This window comes from Elephantulus edwardii, unplaced genomic scaffold (assembly GCF_000299155.1).
Source record: "Elephantulus edwardii isolate Elephantulus edwardi_28Jun2011 unplaced genomic scaffold, EleEdw1.0 scaffold00098, whole genome shotgun sequence".
In the NCBI taxonomy this organism is placed as follows: Eukaryota; Metazoa; Chordata; class Mammalia; order Macroscelidea; family Macroscelididae; genus Elephantulus; species Elephantulus edwardii.
The window spans coordinates 723097-740761 of NW_006399848.1; the positions used below are offsets into that span (position 1 = coordinate 723097).

Below are 17665 nucleotides of genomic sequence, written 5' to 3' on the forward strand. Positions count from 1 at the left end.
CCCCAACCCTCACCTCCTTGTACCCCCAATATGTTTTTCCCAATAAAAAAAATATTTTAAAAAATGCCATTGCCAACACATAAAACTAAGTGTACCATCTTTAAAGTCAGTAACATGTAAGAACAACCTGAATATTGGAGTTTCTAGAAGATTTTTAGTTTAGTTGTCAGATTAAAATATTATCTGATAAAGATTATAATAAAAAACAATGTCTTTGACTAACAAATAGAAGTAATTTCTAACCTGGTATCAATGTTCTAACAGGGTTTCTGGGTTTCTTTAACTGTTGGAAAATAAATATAATCAGTTGTATGCTGGAAAATGTTAAACAGCCAGCTCCGAGGAACAAAGAGGGTATGTGATTTGTAGTTTTTGCCCATTTCCATTCCATCACTATACATTTGAAGGTAAAAAAGCACACACGATTAGCTCTGAAAGTCAATGAGAGCTGGAGCTAGCCCACCATCTAAACTGCTGCATGCCAATAAGCCTCGTCCAACACAGAGAGGCCTTACATGACAGAGCAGAACTGTCCTGTAGGTCTCCTAGACTATAATCTTCATGTGAGCCGGTCACTGGATCTTTTCTGCAAAGCCACTAGAGGAACTGAACTGCTGACATTTCTGTTATCAAGTGAGGTCTTAACCTTGTGCCACCAGGGCTGCTTATCATCTAGATAAGGAGATATTACTAATACAGGTTAAGTAATCCACCTGAATTTTAAAGAATTGTTTAAAGGCCTTTAAAAAGAAAAGAAGGTATTAGTCCATAAGTAAAGTAAGTATGTTGTTGTTGTTGTTGTTGTTGTGCACCATAGAGCCAAAACTGTCCCCTAGCTGATCCACTGACCCTCTGGTGGGTTTTCAGAGGCAATTAATTGACCATCCTTCTGCAGGGCAACTGGTGGCCTCAAAAGGTGTGCCTTCAGCTTCTTGCCACTAGGCCAAGTAAGTATAGGTAAATTATATCTAGATATTCTAGGAAGACGGCTGAGGGAAGTATATCATGACTACTCATATAGGTGCTGTACAGGCTCTACTTCCCTTTAAGGCACAATCCTTCACCGAGAGCCGATCCTCACCGAGAGCCGATCCTCTATCTAATCGTCCAAGGTGACAGTATGCATCCCAGTCTTGCAGGGCCTGCTTCTTCACAGTCTTCTTGGGCTCTTCTTGCTAGACTGAAATCTTTCTCTGGCCACAGGGGTCTCAAGCCTGCTCTACAGTTATTTAATATCATTCCCCAAGAATGAAAGGGGTTTTTCCCCCCTAACTTTCCTCTTAAGACTTGTCTCCTTTTTATCAGTAAACCCATCTTGTATGCTAAAATTCCTCCAGCTAGTAAAAGAGATAAATTCTATGTATGAATAGAAGGAAATTATCTATTTATTTAATGATCTGTTTAACTGTAATAGGCAATAGAAGAACTAAGCTAGAAATACCAGTTGGAAAATTACAGCAAAACCAAAATAAACTCTGTCAAATTCTCTGTATGTCTTTGAACTCCAAGCCACTCCCACAGCTGATTCACTGACTCATGGGGCTGTCCTGCTGTTTTAGGGGTCAAATGAGCTGACAAAGCCTTCCAACTATGTCTTTCTCATTATGCAAAAGATGCTTATATCCTCAACGGATATTTAAATTCAAGAACTTAAAAATAAATTTAATGCTATTCTAATTAAAAATGTTGTACTTCAGACTTGCTTCACTTACAACACATTGAGAGCAATTTCACAATCTCTCCATAGGTTACCCTTAAAAAGGCGAATTATATTATTATTTGTATGATTAAGGGAGCTCCCCTAGTTTTCAACAATGGATTGATTATCTGATAGAATACCAAAAACACGAACAGCAAAAGGCATACAGTAAGTAAATGTTTTTGATGTTAGGTGCATTTGAGTTGACCATAGTTCCTAGGAATCCTATAAAAAACAGATCTGAGCTCTGCATTATTCTTACTATCTCTGATATGTTCCAAATCATTGTTACAGTTACTGTGTCCATTGTTACAGTTACTGTGTATGCCCATCTTGTTGAGATTCTTTTTCTCCCTCTCTGACCCTCTACCTTTCCCAACATGAGGTCTTATTCTAAGGACTAGCCCCTCCTGACAACATGTTCAGGATATGTGAGACAAAGTTCAAAGTTTCACTATCCTTGCTTCAAAGAACACCCTTGTTTCAGTTCCTCAAGACAGATTTGTTTGTTCTTTTGGAAGGCCACAGGATATCAGTGCTTTCCTACAACTCCAGAACTCAAAGGCACTGATTTTTCTATCATCCTTGCTCATTTTCCAACTTCCAGATACATAAGAGGCAACTGAAAAGGTCATGGTTTGGACTAGGTGCACTTTAGTCTTTAAACTGACATGAGATCTTATAAAAATTAAAAATATTCATTCACTAAAAGATTTGGGGAGGGAAGTGCAAAGACAAGCTACCAACTGGGAGAATATCTTCAGAAAACATGTAACTGGTAAGAATCTAATAACCCAAACATATATGAAACTTGGACAAATAGACAACAAATAGGAAATAACACAATTATAAAATTGGCAAAAAAACTCTGACCAGGCATTTTACCCTAAAGAACATTTAAATGAGCAACAAAGACTTGAAAAGATCCTCAACATCATTAGCCATCAGAGAGATGCAAATCAAAACCACAATGAGATATACCACTTCATTCCTACTATAATGGCTAATATCTGGGGGGTAGGAATTTGTATTTAAAAGTCAGCTGGGCCCTCAGGCCTGCACTCTGGGCCTCATGTTAACTGTGGTTGAGGAGAACATTGTTCTAAGTGGTACAGCACTTGTCTGGCATTTTGCTGTACTGAAAATAACTTGGGGTTGCTGTGATACCGAAATCTGTGTCACTGGTGTGTCAAAAGCCTTTTGGGTTACCCACGGTGGACAGGTTTTGGTGGAGCTCCCTGACTAAGACAGACCAGGAAGCAGAATAGGCCATCTACTTTCTAAGTAACAGGCCTTTGAAAACCCTATGAACACTAAAGAAAGAGGATAGTTATAATAGTAGAGTGGTAAAGCCCAGATTGTAACTCAGTTGAAATGAGGAAAAACAGTTAACGAACATCATTTAATCCACAGTGACTGCTGCAACGGGCTCTTGTGTGTCAGGAGGTGTGAGGCTGGTACAGGAAAGAAAAGGGTTCAGATCTTTTGTCCATAGGTCAGTACGAGTCATACTCAATAGCACCTAACAACGATTAATAATGACACTGTTGTCAAGAATGTGGAAAAATTAGAATCTTAATTCATTGATTGTGGGAATAAAAAAAATTGTCTGGAAACAAGTGTAATTCCTAAAGAAAATAAATAGAGCTACCATAACCCATTATCAAAGCGGTGATATCACTAAACTCCACATTTAAAAACTGTGATGTATGTTTTGTTGTGTATATTCTTAAATTATATTCTATGTAAATATAATTTAAAGGTAATAATCTGCTACTCAACCCTCTAAGATTCCAGGTAAGAGAATAAACTAGATGTTAAAAATAATAACAGCATCCCTTAATATTGTCCAAATCCCATTACAGACTTTAAATCTAGGGGCACAAAGTGTTGAGAAAGAATGCATTTATTCTGCTAGGCATCAATGCTACATGTTTAATTTTGCAAAGGTTTCTTATAGTCAATACAATTAACATCAAGAGCTAATAAGAAGAGGTCACAGTTTAAGCAGGAAAAACAGATGCTCAAAAAGTCAAAACCTACTGCATTCTTTGCCTCTCACAGGGTCAGGAAGGCCAGAGCAATCCACTGCAGAATTCGGAATGGCAACTCTCCACCTGGAGCCACTGCTATCACATTCTGTGTATTCAAAGTGGTAATCTTTCTGCAAACAATCACAAAACAAGCCTTTGTTAGAGCCAATTCTAATGAGGTGACTATGTATTTTCAACTATTCACAGATCTGCCTACAATCCTGTTCGAAGCTTTGTTGGTCTCTAGGCCTCTTCCACCCACACTACGGAAGTTAATAACCAAAAAGGTACTATGTCAGGTACTGAGTAGGCACCAAGGATTGATGAGAACAGGCCAGTAATTGTTTCAGTTATAACATTGTCCTCTAGTGCTTTATACTCCTTCTTCTTGTTGTTATGTTCCGTCGAGTCTGCCTGCAACTCAAAGAGACCCTATGTACAACAGCCCTAAACCCTGCTCTGTCCAGTCTCCGACACTCCTATTCTCATTACCCCAGGCACTGAATCAATCCATCTCATGGAGGGTCTTCCTCTCCTGCACTGACCTTCCACCCTCTCCAGCATGATGTCCTTCTCCAAGGACTAGTCCCTCCTTGCGACATGTCCAAAGTATGTCAGAGGAAGCTTCAGAATCTTTGCCTCCAAGGAGCAGCATAGATTAACCCTCTCCAGGATGATACAGTACACAATACTCGCTTGCGTACTTTCTAAAGTTCTATATAAATTATAGATATGTGTGTAAGAAAAAGTAAAATAATACCAGGAAATTAACTGCTGCCACTCTTCCATGTGTTTTTAAAAATATATAAGAAAATTGTCCCCATGGGTATAATCCCCTATTTAAAATTTAACAGAAGGTGTAATAATTAATCTCCAAACACTACCAGCAGATGCTAAAGTTTTTAAGGCAACTCTTCAAGGCTCAATACACTCACTAGGCTACCATCAATCACAAACTATTTAATAGAACAGTTAGAAAAACCAGTAGTACAGTGGTTACAGTACTTGTCAGCTCACCTAAGAGAGATCATTAATTACAATTGTCAAATTAAGATCAACCCACTTGTCTCTGGTTCTTGATGGCTTTGAATTTTCACAGTGATGTCTCTTGATCAGAGCATATTACACATGTGTTATGGAGCATTTTAAGGAAGGAAAGTTCTAAAGCCACCAAAATACATTCTGATTTCATTATTTAAATATTTAGTTCAATAGCCTAGGTGCTGTTACTCTGCTTCTTCTACTCCTGGTTTGCTTCCCTAACCTTATCAATGAAAGACAAGAAAAATAAGAAAAACTAAGTCACATTATGAAAAGGAAACCAGGAGAAAGAGAGAGAGATTGAGCTTGCGTGTGTAGAAATAATAACATTTAAGAAGTAGGTAGTGGGTGTTCAGGAATCTGTCAATTCATGGCTGAAATTAAAAGCAATGTGATATTGGACAAGTCACTTAACCATTTTAACTGATACATTACAATAATACTACTTCCTATTTGTATGGCTATTACGGAGATTGAGAAAGTGCACGTAAATCATTGGATATTTTATTATAATAAGTTGTCACTTCTTTTTTTTATGGAAAAGTAAAAGAAAAGATTCTTTCATTGTTTTACAGACCCTCCCCCAGGTTCCCTCCACCATGTAGCCATCGCTCTAGACTCCTGTGATGACAGAAATACCTAGTCACATCTCTCTTTTAAACAGTTTTCTCCCTCCTCTGTTTCAGTGCAGTATACATTATTGAACACATCTTACTCAGTCTCTCCCCAACCCCGAAGTTAGTCCCATTCTACAACAGTGGCATCATGTAATATTTGTCCTTTTGTGACTGGGATATTTCACTCAAGTTGTCTCTTCTTTAATAACCACCTTTATTGAGGACAACAGGGAGGGTGAAGATGACCTGAAGAGAAGGGTTAGTAGTAAGGGGAGGCACAAATTTCCTGAGTTTGTTTTCCCTGCGTCAATCTGTGCATACACTTAAGGTAAATGAAAAGGGAGTATGAGTTCAAAAAGGTGAAATCATCAAACCAAAAGAAAAGCCTCTTTGCCACTATCAAATTTCCTCTTCAGAAATAAGATCTCAGGCAACCATCTCTGAATATTTTTGACAAAACAGATATTTTGACAAAAGTTTGCAACAGGCAATTTGAGATAGTTCTTTATAAGATCCTGAATTGCAACTATGTTTTGCTGTCAATTAGGGGCAAATGAACATGCCTAGATGATTAATAACACTTCAGAGGAAAGGAGCCAGAGAAAGAAGGAAGGAAAGAAAGCAGGCAGACAATCAAAGAAGGTCAACAGATTTTTTTAAAAATACAAATTTTTAACAACGTTGTTGTTGTTATGTGCCATCGAGTTCCCTGCAACTCATAGTAACGTATGTACAACAGCCCTAAACCCTGCTCTATCCTTTGCCAATCTCATTGTCTCTGACACACCTACCCCCATTAACCCAGTCACTGAGTCAATTCATCTCATAGAGTTCTTCCTCTCCTGTACTGTCCCTCCACCCTCCCAAGCGTGACGACGTTCTCCAAGGACTGGTTGGTCCCTCCTTGCAACATGTCCAAAGTATGTCAGATGAAGCTTCAGAATCCTTGCCTCCAAGGAGCAGCCTGGCTTCACCCTCTCCAGGATGAACTTGTTTTCTTAGCAGTCCATGATCCATTCAATACTCTTCTCCAGCACCACAGCTCAAAGACATCAATTCTCCTTCTATGATCCCTAGTCATCAAAAAAGATACTGTTAAAAAGACAAATTCCTTGCCACTGAGTTGGAACCAATTCATAGCTGAGCCTCTGGAAGGTTTGCAGAGGCTGGGAATCATCCAGGTGGAGGAAGCCCCTCTTTCTCGTGAGCAGCAGCTCTTGGAGTCTAACTTTCTGTCTTTGGGTGGGCAAGCTCAACTCGTTATCCACTAGACCACCTGAGCTCCCTTAAGAATATCAGACTTCCTAAAAAGCAGTTTTTAAAAAATGACAAACATTTCTTGTGAAAATATGGCCAGGTGTAACAGTACAAATGACCAACACAAAAAATAGTAAATATTACCACTCAAAGAAAGGTAAATACTACTTTTTTTTACATGATATTAAGAAAAAAAATCTCAAGTATTTTGTTCATTCTCTGTGGTAAGTATGGTAAAATGAATACTTATGAGCTCCAATGAGAGAATAAACTGGAGCAAGTTTTCTAGACAGCAACCTGTCAAGAAGTAGCAAGTGATAGAGTTTGCAAAACTTTTGACCCCAAAAATCTCACTCAGAATCCAATCTATAGGCAGAAAATTTTTAACGTGTAAAAAAACTACAGAACAGTGTCACTGATTTCACATGCAAGCAAGATTCTACTGAAGATCATCCAAAAACGATTAGAACAGCACATCAGCAGAGAACTGCCGGAAGTCCAGGCTGGGTTTAGAAGGGGTCATGGTACTAGGGATATCATTGCTGATGTTAGATAGATCTTGGCTGAAAGCAGAGAATACCAGAAGAATGTCTATCTGTGTTTCATTGATTATGCAAAGGCATTTGACTGTGTGGATCATAACAAACTGTGGCTGACTCTGAGAAGAATGGGAATCCCAGAATATTTCATTGTGCTAATACGACCAAGAGGCAGTAGTCAGAACAGAGCAAGGTAACACTGCATGGTTCAAAATTGGGAAGGGTGTACGCCAGGGATGCATCCTGTCTCCATCCATACCTTTTCAACATGTATGCAGAGCAGATTATTCGAGAGGCTGGGCTCTATGAGGAGAACTGTGGCATCAGGATTGGTGGAAGATCTATTAACAATCTGCGTTATGCAGATGACACAACCCTGCTTGCTGAAACTGAGGAGGACCTCATGCACTTGCTGCGAAGGGTCAAGGACTGCAGCCTTCAGTATGGACTAAGGCTCAATGTCAAGAAGACAAAGATTCTCGCCACTGGACCAATTAGCAGCGTCAGGATGGATGACGAAGAGATTGAGAGTGTTCACAGCTTCAGTTTGCTTGGCTCCACAGTCAACACTCTTGGTACCAGCAGTCAGGAAATCAAAAAGCGTATCGCGATGGGAAAGTCTGCTGTTAGGGACCTCTCAAAGGTACTCAGGAGCAACAGTGTCTCTCTGGAGACTAAGGTGCGCCTGATACAGGCCATGGTATTTGCAATCGCTTGTTATGCATCAGAGAGTTGGACAATGACTAGGGAGGACAGAAGGAGAGTGGATGTTTTTGAGCTGTGGTGCTGGAGAAGGGTACTGAATGTACCATGGACTGCCAGGAAAACAAACAGATTCATCTTGGAGAGGATTAAACCAAGCTACTCCTTGGAGGCAAGGATTCTGGGGCTTCGTCTGACATACTTTGGACATGTTGCCAGGAGGGACGGGTCCTTGGAGAGGGACATCATGCTTGGGAGGGTGGAGGGACAGCGCAGGAGAGGAAGACCCTCTATGAGGTGGACTGATTCAGTGACTGGGGTAATCGGGATAGGTGTGTCAGAGGCGGTGCGGTTGGCGCAGGATAGAGCAGGGTTTAGGGCTGTTGTGCATAGGGTCGCTATGAGTCGGAAACGACTTGATTGCACATAACAACAACAACAAAATTATTTATGTGCAAGAATGCCCAGAACAATGTTTATATAGTGAAAAGTGTTGACTATCCCATGAACTGCCAACAGAACAAACAAATCCGCATCTAGGAAGGCCAACCAGAGTGCTCCTTAGAAGCAAGGATGGTGAAGTTCCATCTTCCATACTCTGAGTATGCAGCTTGGAGGTCTCAGTCGTTGGAAAAAGACATCATGCACTGATTATAAGTAATAATGGAGCACTGGAGAACAATCATCTATCACCACCTTGCATTTCTCTATTCATATGTTTATATCATTAGATCGTTGCAAAAATAATATGGATTCCATAGGGCAGTTAATATAATTCCCAATTTCAATAGAAACTCAGATCAATTAACTGCCTGGCCCAGAAATACTCAGCTAGGCAGAACAGAGTTGAGAGCACATGTTAAGCCTTCTGTTCATTTACTAGTGATTTTCATTTATTCAATATCATGACACTTAAAAACACATTACTGTTGAGAAGTCAAAGGTGGAAAAGTTTCAACTTCAAATGTCTGGTGTCCTGAACATCATTTGGAATATTCAGAGGTACTGTTCTTTACAAGTCTTAGTAACACAATAGGTTATGCACTGGATTTGCTAACCAAATTATTTGCTATTTGAACTCACTGGTTGTTGTTTATGTACATAGACAACACATGTACATGGAATAGTACACACACAAGGAACTGCTAAATGTTCAAGCTGGATTTAGAAGAGGCTGTGGCACCAGGGCTACCATTGCTGATGTCAGATGGATAGTGGCTAAAAGCAAGGAATAACAGAAGAATGTCTATCTGTGTTTGTGGACTATACAAAGGCATTTGACTCTGTGGATCATAACAAAGTATGGCTAACACTGAGAGGAATGGAAATTCCAGAACACGTTATTATGCTCATGCAAAACCTAGACCTAGAACAAGAGGGTGCTGCATGAACAGAGGAACACTGCATGGTTTAAAATTAGGAAAGGTGTAAATCAGGGTTGTATCTTTTCTCCACACCTATTTAATCTGTATGCTGAGCAAATTTTTTGAGAATCTGGACTCTGTGGAGAAAAAAAAAAAACGGCATCAGGATTGGAGGAAGACTCATCAATAACCTCCATTATGCAGATGATACAACCTTACCTGCTAAAAGTGGAGAGGAGTGAAACACTCGCTGCAGAAGGTTAATCACTGCAGCATTCGCTACAGATTGCATCTCAACATCAAGAAAACAAAAATCCTCACCACTGGACCGATAAGCAACATCATGAAGTACAGAGAAAGGATTAAGATTATTCAATGACTTCACCTTCCTTGGATCTACAGTCAGGAGATCAGATGTATTATACTAGGAATGTCTGTAGTCAGAGACCTCTGCAAATTATTGAGGAGTAGTAATATCAGTTTGATAACTAAGACGCTTCTGTTTCAGGCCATGGTCTTTTCACACAGTTGCTATGCATCTGAGAGCTAGACAATGACTATGGATGACAGAAGAATTGGTACCTTTGAACTGTGGTGTTGGATGTGAGCGCTGAAAATCCCATGGACTGCCAAAAGAGCAAACAGGTATGTACTGGAGAAGGTATAGCCAGAGTGCTCCTTGGAAGAAGAATATGAAGCTTCATTTCAGATACTTTGGTCATGTTGTTAGGGGAGGTTATGCCTTGGAGAGGGACATCATGCTTGGGAAGGTAGAGGGGTAGTGAAAGAGGAAGTCCCTCAACCAGGTGTGGTGACATGTGACTGTGGCAATGGACTTGGGAATGTCAGAGATTGTGACAATGGCATGGAATAGGACAGTGTTCAGATCTGTTGTTCATAGGATTGCTATGAGCCATACTCAACGTGACAGCATGTAACAAGAAGTTGCCCCTTGGGAGAAAGATGGGGCACACTGCTTGCTACCGTAAAGTCTTACAGCCTTGGAAACTCCATGGGGGGGCTGAAGTTAGCTTGACAGCAATGAGGTGGGCATTTTCTTGTTACATATTTATTGAATGTACTACTCTACACTATTTTTTGGATCTTTGTTGTAGATTTAAGGGGTGCCTCATAAGTAGTCTTTCATTATTTATTAATCGCTCAGATGAAGTAGCCTATTCAATAATTTAAAGTAAAACTCATCTGGCTTAGTTTACAGTCTAAACCTCTGACCCCAAGCACTGCCCTCTACATGAAATAGGTTTTTGTGTTGTTAAATCATAACTAAACACATTAAAGCTTTCTGCTGGATCCTTGAAAACCTAATAACCAAATAGCAGCTGTGACCCCACAGAGCCCAGGAGAACTCTAGAGGTGGGGAAAAAGGATGAGGGAATTTTAGGGAAATCAATAGGACCCGGGCATCTGACATTACAGCCAGAAGTTACAATAGCTTTTTCCTGTTTTTACTGCTATTCCCTTACCTGGCAACCTGAATAACACAGAGGCAGTGCTGAAGGAGGGGTTCCTGAAACTTACTTACCTAGAGACTTTGCTTTATTTGGAATCAATTCTTTTTTATTATTATTAATTATTATTTATTATTTTGCTTAGACAACCACTAATCACCTAAATATCACATTTTTAGTATGAGTTCCTTTCAATGAGAGGTAGAAATGGGAGAAACACCTTAGTATCCTACTACAAATAAATGGAAGCAAGTGTAAGAAAATCAACATGCAAATCCATACCTAGTCAAGATCTTTTCACAGAAGCAGATTGTGTTGGGCTAAATAAAAACCAAAAGAACAACAAGAGGAAATGAGCAACAAAAACTAAACCCACTGCCATCGAGCTGAATCTCAGCTCCCTGGAACCCTAGAGGACGGGAGAATTGTTCCACAGAGCTCCCAAGGCTGTTGTCTCTGTGGAAGCAAACAGCTACATCTTTTTCCCATAGAGTGGCTGTTGGATTCAAACCTCTGACCTCTCTGTAGTTGAGTGCTTAACTAGTGCATCACCAAGGCCTCAGGCTAAATACAGACCACCTCAGTGTAAAGATAGCCACTCTTAGTCCATGGATCCTGTAAGAAATACTTTATATGACAAAAAAAAAAGGAAAAAAACCCAAAACCAAGAAGATTCTGCAGATGTAATAAAAGAAGGATTTTGAGATGGGAGATTATCCTGGATTATCTGCTATACCCTAAATATAATTATACTTCTTCTAAAAGGGAGGCAGAAACTACAGTACATCCACACAATCAAATACTATGAAAACAATGGAATAGTAACACATTATACAATATGTAGAAGCCTTGAAGACATTACCTTAAGTAAACTATCTCAGTCACAAAACGACAAATACTGCATAACACCACTGTTATAAAATAGGACAGATATGGAGGGGGATGAAGAGAGAATGAGGAAAGAACAGATAAATAATGAACACTGCATTAGAACTGATGAAAGGAAGAACTTATGAAATTATGATTATGCGTTAAATGTATGAGAACAATATGGGATAAGGGGTACACTGAGGAGTGAGCTGGGGAGGGTGAAAAAGGGGAGAGAAAATGGAAAATGTGCAATAAATAAAAAACAAAACAAAAACAGGAAAATATGAAATTACAATATCAGAATTAAGATTAACAGTGGGAACCATCGAGTTGGAACCGGCCTATAGCTGACCCTCCAGCAGGTTTCAGAGGCAGTTAATCGCACAGGAGGACACTGCCCATCCTTCTCCCACTGAGCAGCTGACAGATTTGAACCGTGTACCTTCAGGATTGCAGCGCAGAGTCTTACCACTAGGCTATGAGAATTCCCATAATATTCACAATGCACTCTGAACATGTCATCTGCCCTATGAATGCCTTGGGTGATACATGCCATCTCCCAATAGTATGCACTGATAACATCTGTACAGTTTAAATATGCATAGGTAAGACAATCATTTGTTTCAAATATACCTCATATTGCTTATATATTGGATTTTTCAAGTCTCAAGCATGTATAGTTACCTATAATTTTATATGTTAATAGACATAATCATTTACTATCTCTGCTACTTATTTATTAAATAAGTACTATGGTGCATGATTCAGAGAGTTGGACAATGACTAAGGATGACAGAAGAACTGATGCCTTCAAACTGTGGTGCTAGAGAAGAGTCTTGAACATACCATGGTCTGCCAAGAAAACAAAAAGGTCTGTCTTGGAGAGGGTGAAATCAAGTTTCTCCTTGTAAGCTAGGATTTTTAAGCTCTGTCTCACATACTGTGGGCACATGGCCAGGAGAGACTGGTCCTTGGAGAAGGACAGCATGCTCAGGGTGGAGTGACAGTGCAGGAAAGGAAGATCCTGGATGAGATGGATCGATACACTAACTGGGGAAATGGAGGTAGATGCGTCAGAGGTAGTGAGACTGTCTCAGGACAGGGTAGGCTTCAGAACTGCTGTACATAGGGTCACTAAGAGTTGCAGGTGACTTGATGGCACATAACAACAACAACAACAACATCTATAGGTGTTATAGGGAGAGTTCATAGAAATATTTTTTGTCTTTGTACTTAAGAAGCATATGCTTTTGTTGAAATAGAATACACACAGCATATCATTTTGTAAGAAAGCATAAAGATTAAGGGTTCTAAAGCAGAACAACGGCATAGTAAAGCAGTGGATAAGCAAAAGCTCTACTTGGATCAAAATGACCAAGCAGTATCCTATAAGCTCCCAGAAAGTAGGGTTAGACATTTCTCAAAAATTTATCACAGTCTATAGTTCTATATCATACACCTTTTGCACACACTGGATAACTTGCATTTTAGGAGCTTTTTTTAAAAAAATAAGAATTTCTGAATGTTAGACTCACACTCAACAGAACATATCTGGTACAGCATGCATATGATGACCCCAGAGCATTAATATTTCAGAGCCAAAAGAGACCCTAGCAACCTAGAATAGTCTGAAAAAGCCAGAAACACAGGTATCATTTGTAATCACAGAATGGTAATGCAAATGCAAAAATGCAAACTCATTACTATTAAGTCTGAACTCACTCACAGCTGCCCCTCCATTGAGTGTCCAAGCCTGTCAACCAAATGAGAGGTGATCCATCACTTTTCTCTCTGAGGTGCTGGTGGATTTGAACCCCATTGCTAGGTATTTCATAAACAGCTAATAATGACTACCAGGTGTGGGTAAGCAGTGCGATTAAATCTAAAAATAACATCTCCAGATATTCAGTGAAATATATATTATATATATGTATTATAATATACATAAACTATATTATAATATATATACATATATTATATATGGATGAATAGATAAATGAATGAAGTTAATGAAGAAGCAAAAACTGTCTGTTTTTCTGTATTCTGAGATATCAATGAGAAAATCCTTTCCCTGATGCTCTCTGCCTATCCTTGTGGTCAATTAAAAGCTGTCCACTATTAATCATAAAGATGCAGTAGATGATCACAAATTCAAATAAATATCAAAAGCAGTAGGGGGTAAAAGACCTCTGACTTCAAAAAGGAGACATAAATGATACCTAAGAAAATAAACCCAGAGGGACTAAGCAACATGTGTTCTCATTTCCTTCCTTTTTACCTTTTTTATGTGAAATGTTCAGAACAACGCTGCCTTGAATTTTATGAGATTTCAGCTCTGTTGGGAGAAAGGTCTCTGAATTTAAGAGCTCAGCAAAGCACTTGGCACACTTCATTTTAGAGAGTAAGAGAGCTTAGATGCTTCAATTCTAAGTCCAGTAAGTGAGCATGCTCATCCTAGCATGTGGGAAGGTGAAAGGCTTGAGAATATATTGAATGCAGACGCACACACGAATGATGATAAAAGCTCTCTTGGCCTACATTATCAAGTACATGCACAGAGTAGCACTGGGAAGAAATATTTATATTGAGATTTTTCTTTCATAAAAGGCACAATGTTGCCATGGGAACTCACTAAGTAATGTAATATGTATCTGATCTATTTATGACACATCCTTTTCTCTTCATTTGGAGGTACTCTATGGCTTGTTAGAAGTTACCTTGAAAATTTCATTTTTAAAACTGTGGGTTCCAAGCCCACCCCTGAATAAAATGCCATATAGATATTAAGTTGCCTTTTAAACTAAATTTATTGAATACCTCCCATAGGCACCAAGCTATGGCAGCAAATAAATTTCCAATTCCCTGCTCTCATCGAGCTTACATTGTAATATGAATGAAGGCACACAGGGTCTCATTCTTAAAAAGCCACAGTTTAAAATCATTCCACTAACAAGTTTGTCAAGAGATGAGTGATGAATCAGGAACAACAGATCTGAGTCTTATCCTCACCTCCATCATTTCTAAATGTAAGACTTTGAGAAATTCTATTCTCTGCACCTTGGATTTTTCTTAACCTGTAAGAAAATCTCAATATTTCTAGCATTATTGTCTATGTCCCATATTTTCACTGTCCATTTATGTACTGCTAAGAGAAATTTCAATACACAAACATTCATAAATAAGTCTATCCACAATGAAAGGCGGAGGGGGACTCCAAAACCCAAACATTTCCATTTTCTTAAAAAGCCTATGGATAGATAATCTATAGTAATTGTTGTTGTTGTTGATTGCTCTTGAGTCAAGCACGACTCATAGTGACTCTATGAACAAAAGACCTAATGCCTTTCCATAACTATCATCATTTCTTCAAGTTCAAAGAGTTTCCAGAGGCATGTGGCTTAAGAAGTGGATGCTATTTCTGCTTCCAAACCTGTTTTAACCTGGGAGCTCTACCAAACACTTTCCACATTGGAAAACCATGATGGTGGTATTTGATATGCCAAAAGCACAAGGTTCAGCATCACTGCAAACCCAGGTTAGTTCATACAGCACACTGACAAAGAGTAATGTACAAAGTGGATGGTGTTCCTCCAGATATAACAGTACTAGTCTCATTTAACAGTGGTTAAGTGTCATCAAGTCAAATACGACTCAGAGTAAACTTTGCACAAAAGACCTGAACTCTGTTCTATAACTAACATCTTTTCTGTACATTTAGAGAGTTGAGAGAGTTTGTGGAGTTTCCAGAGGCATCTAGTTTAAGAAGTAGATGCCACTCCTACTTCCTAAACTGAATCAATCTCGAAGTTCACCCAAACATTGTACATAATGGGTAACCATTATGGTATTTAACAAGACTAAGGAACAGTGTTCAGCATCACAGCAACTCCAAGTTGTTCAGTATAGCAAATAGACAAACGATTGCTGTGTTATTTAAAGAATATTCAATATAAAATTTACAAAAAAATCAAAAACAACAACAACAACAAAGAAAAAAAACAACACAAAACTGGCCTGGGGGCTGCAGGCCCAAGGGCCCTGCAGGATTTTAAAGCCACACTCTCTAGCAGGCCACACTCTCTAGCAGGCCTCCACCCTTGGCCAAAGGCTCACAGGGCACTTACGGAATAACAGTAACACACATCAAACACAACCCAAAAAAAACTTCCCTTACATGACTCCATCAAGATGCAATTGCCATCAAGATGCTAGCTAGCAGCCAACTCCTAGAGTGGAAGCAATTATCAACATAAAAATATTCATCAACAAAACACTTATAGAAGATATTGATATTTGTATTTTATAAAAGACTTTAATTAGCCTTTCTATGAAGATGGCGCCAAAAGCCAAGAAGGAAGTACCTGCCCCCCCCAAACTGAAGCCAAATCAAAGGCATTAAAGGCCAAGAAGGCAGTCCTGAAGGGTGTCCACAGCCAAAAAACAAAGAAGATCCGCACTTCACCCACCTTCCGGCGGCCTAATACACTGAGACTCCGATGGCAGCCCAAATACCCCTGGAAGAGTGCCCCCAGGAGAAACAAGCTTGACCACTATGCCATCATCAAATTTTCCCTGATCACTGAGTCAGCTATGAAGAAGATAGAAGATAACAGCACATTTGTGTTCATTGTGGATGTCAAGGCCAATAAGCACCAAATTACACAAGCTGTAAAGAAGCTCTATGACATTGATGTGGCTAAGGTCAACACTTTGATTAGGCCTGATGGAGAGAAGAAGGCCTATGTTCGACTTGCTCCTGATTATGATGCTTTGGATGTTGCCAACAAAATTGGGATCATCTAAACTGAGTCCAGCAGGCTAATTCTCAATATAAACTTTTCTCACCATATTAAAAAAAAAAAGACTTTAATTAAATAAAATACTTTTAGTATATAATTAAATTTAAATCCCTGAACTTTTTTTTATTGGAAGTTTATAAAGAACTTGGATTTCCAGTCATTCATTGTTGCACATTTTTCTCCCTGCCCCCCACCCCAGTTTGTTTTTTTCTTGGGGAAAAAAAGTTCTTTTATTGTTATACAGTCCCCCCTCCCAGACCACTTTACTGTGCAGAACTTATTCTGGATTCTTCTCATACCAATAATATCTAATCATATGTTGCTTTTATACAGTTCTCTCACTCGTCTGTTTCAAGATAGTGCACGTTATTTACCCCCTCTTTTCTTAGTTTCCCTCCAACCCCCATGTCACTCCTGTTTTATAACAGTGACATTATGCAGTATTTGTCTTTTTGTGACTGAGATATTTCACTCAGCTTAATGTCTCCCACGGTCACCCATTTTGTATAATATTTCATGAGTTCTTTGTTTGTCAGTGCTGCCTAATATTCCATTGTGTGAATATACTACAATTTCTCTATCCATTCATTTGTTGATGAGCATTTGGGTTGTTTCCAACTCTTTGCTACTGTGAACAAAGCAGCAATAAACATGGGTGTACATAAATTTGCTGAACTTAAAACATGTTTATCCCTGTTTGTACACACTGGCAAAAGGCTTGAGTTTCCAAATAGAAAAAAGAAATCAAAATTGCTGAATCTGGGATAAATAAGTTTCCAAAAGAACTTCCAGAAAGAGTAAAGAGAACAAAAGAAAGATGTTTTAAAATAAACAATGGGGATTTACAACAGGAGAAGATAAAATAGATGAATGGGACCTTCTAAGAATCAAATCCCTATGCACATCCAAAAACTTCTCCAACAGGGTAGAAAGGGATGCCACAGACTGGGAAAAAGTGTTTGGTAATGACAAGTCAGATAAGGGACTTATATCTAGAATTTATAAAATACTTGAGCACCACAACAAGATAAAGGTAAATAATCCAATAGAAAAATGGGCATAGGATATGAACAGACACTTCCCCAAAGAAGACATTTAGATGGCCAACAAGCACATGAAGAAATGTTCAAAATCCCTAGCTTTAAGAGAGATGCAAATCAAGACAACTATGAGATATCATCTCACCCCAGTAAGACTAGCAAAATTTAACAGAACAGCAAGCAACAAATGCTGGTGAGGTTGTGGAGAGACTGGAACCCTTATTCACTGTTGGTT

General features: G+C 39.0%; 1 protein-coding gene across 2 annotated transcripts in view; it reads right to left on the reverse strand.

Moving 5' to 3' along the window:
• The window catches only part of KIAA1324L (KIAA1324-like ortholog), a 206170-nt gene that overhangs the window by 114249 nt on the left and 74256 nt on the right, over positions 1-17665 (reverse strand). The window contains exon 2 of one of the 2 annotated variants that reach the window (XM_006891439.1): positions 3743-3863. Coding sequence is in view for 1 of the 2 variants with exons in the window: in XM_006891438.1 (XP_006891500.1) it covers positions 3743-3747 (5 nt within the window). In the remaining variant the exon portion in view is untranslated. Of the gene's footprint in view, positions 1-3742; positions 3866-17665 lie in introns of those variants that run through there. The other variant, XM_006891438.1, reaches the window with a different exon arrangement.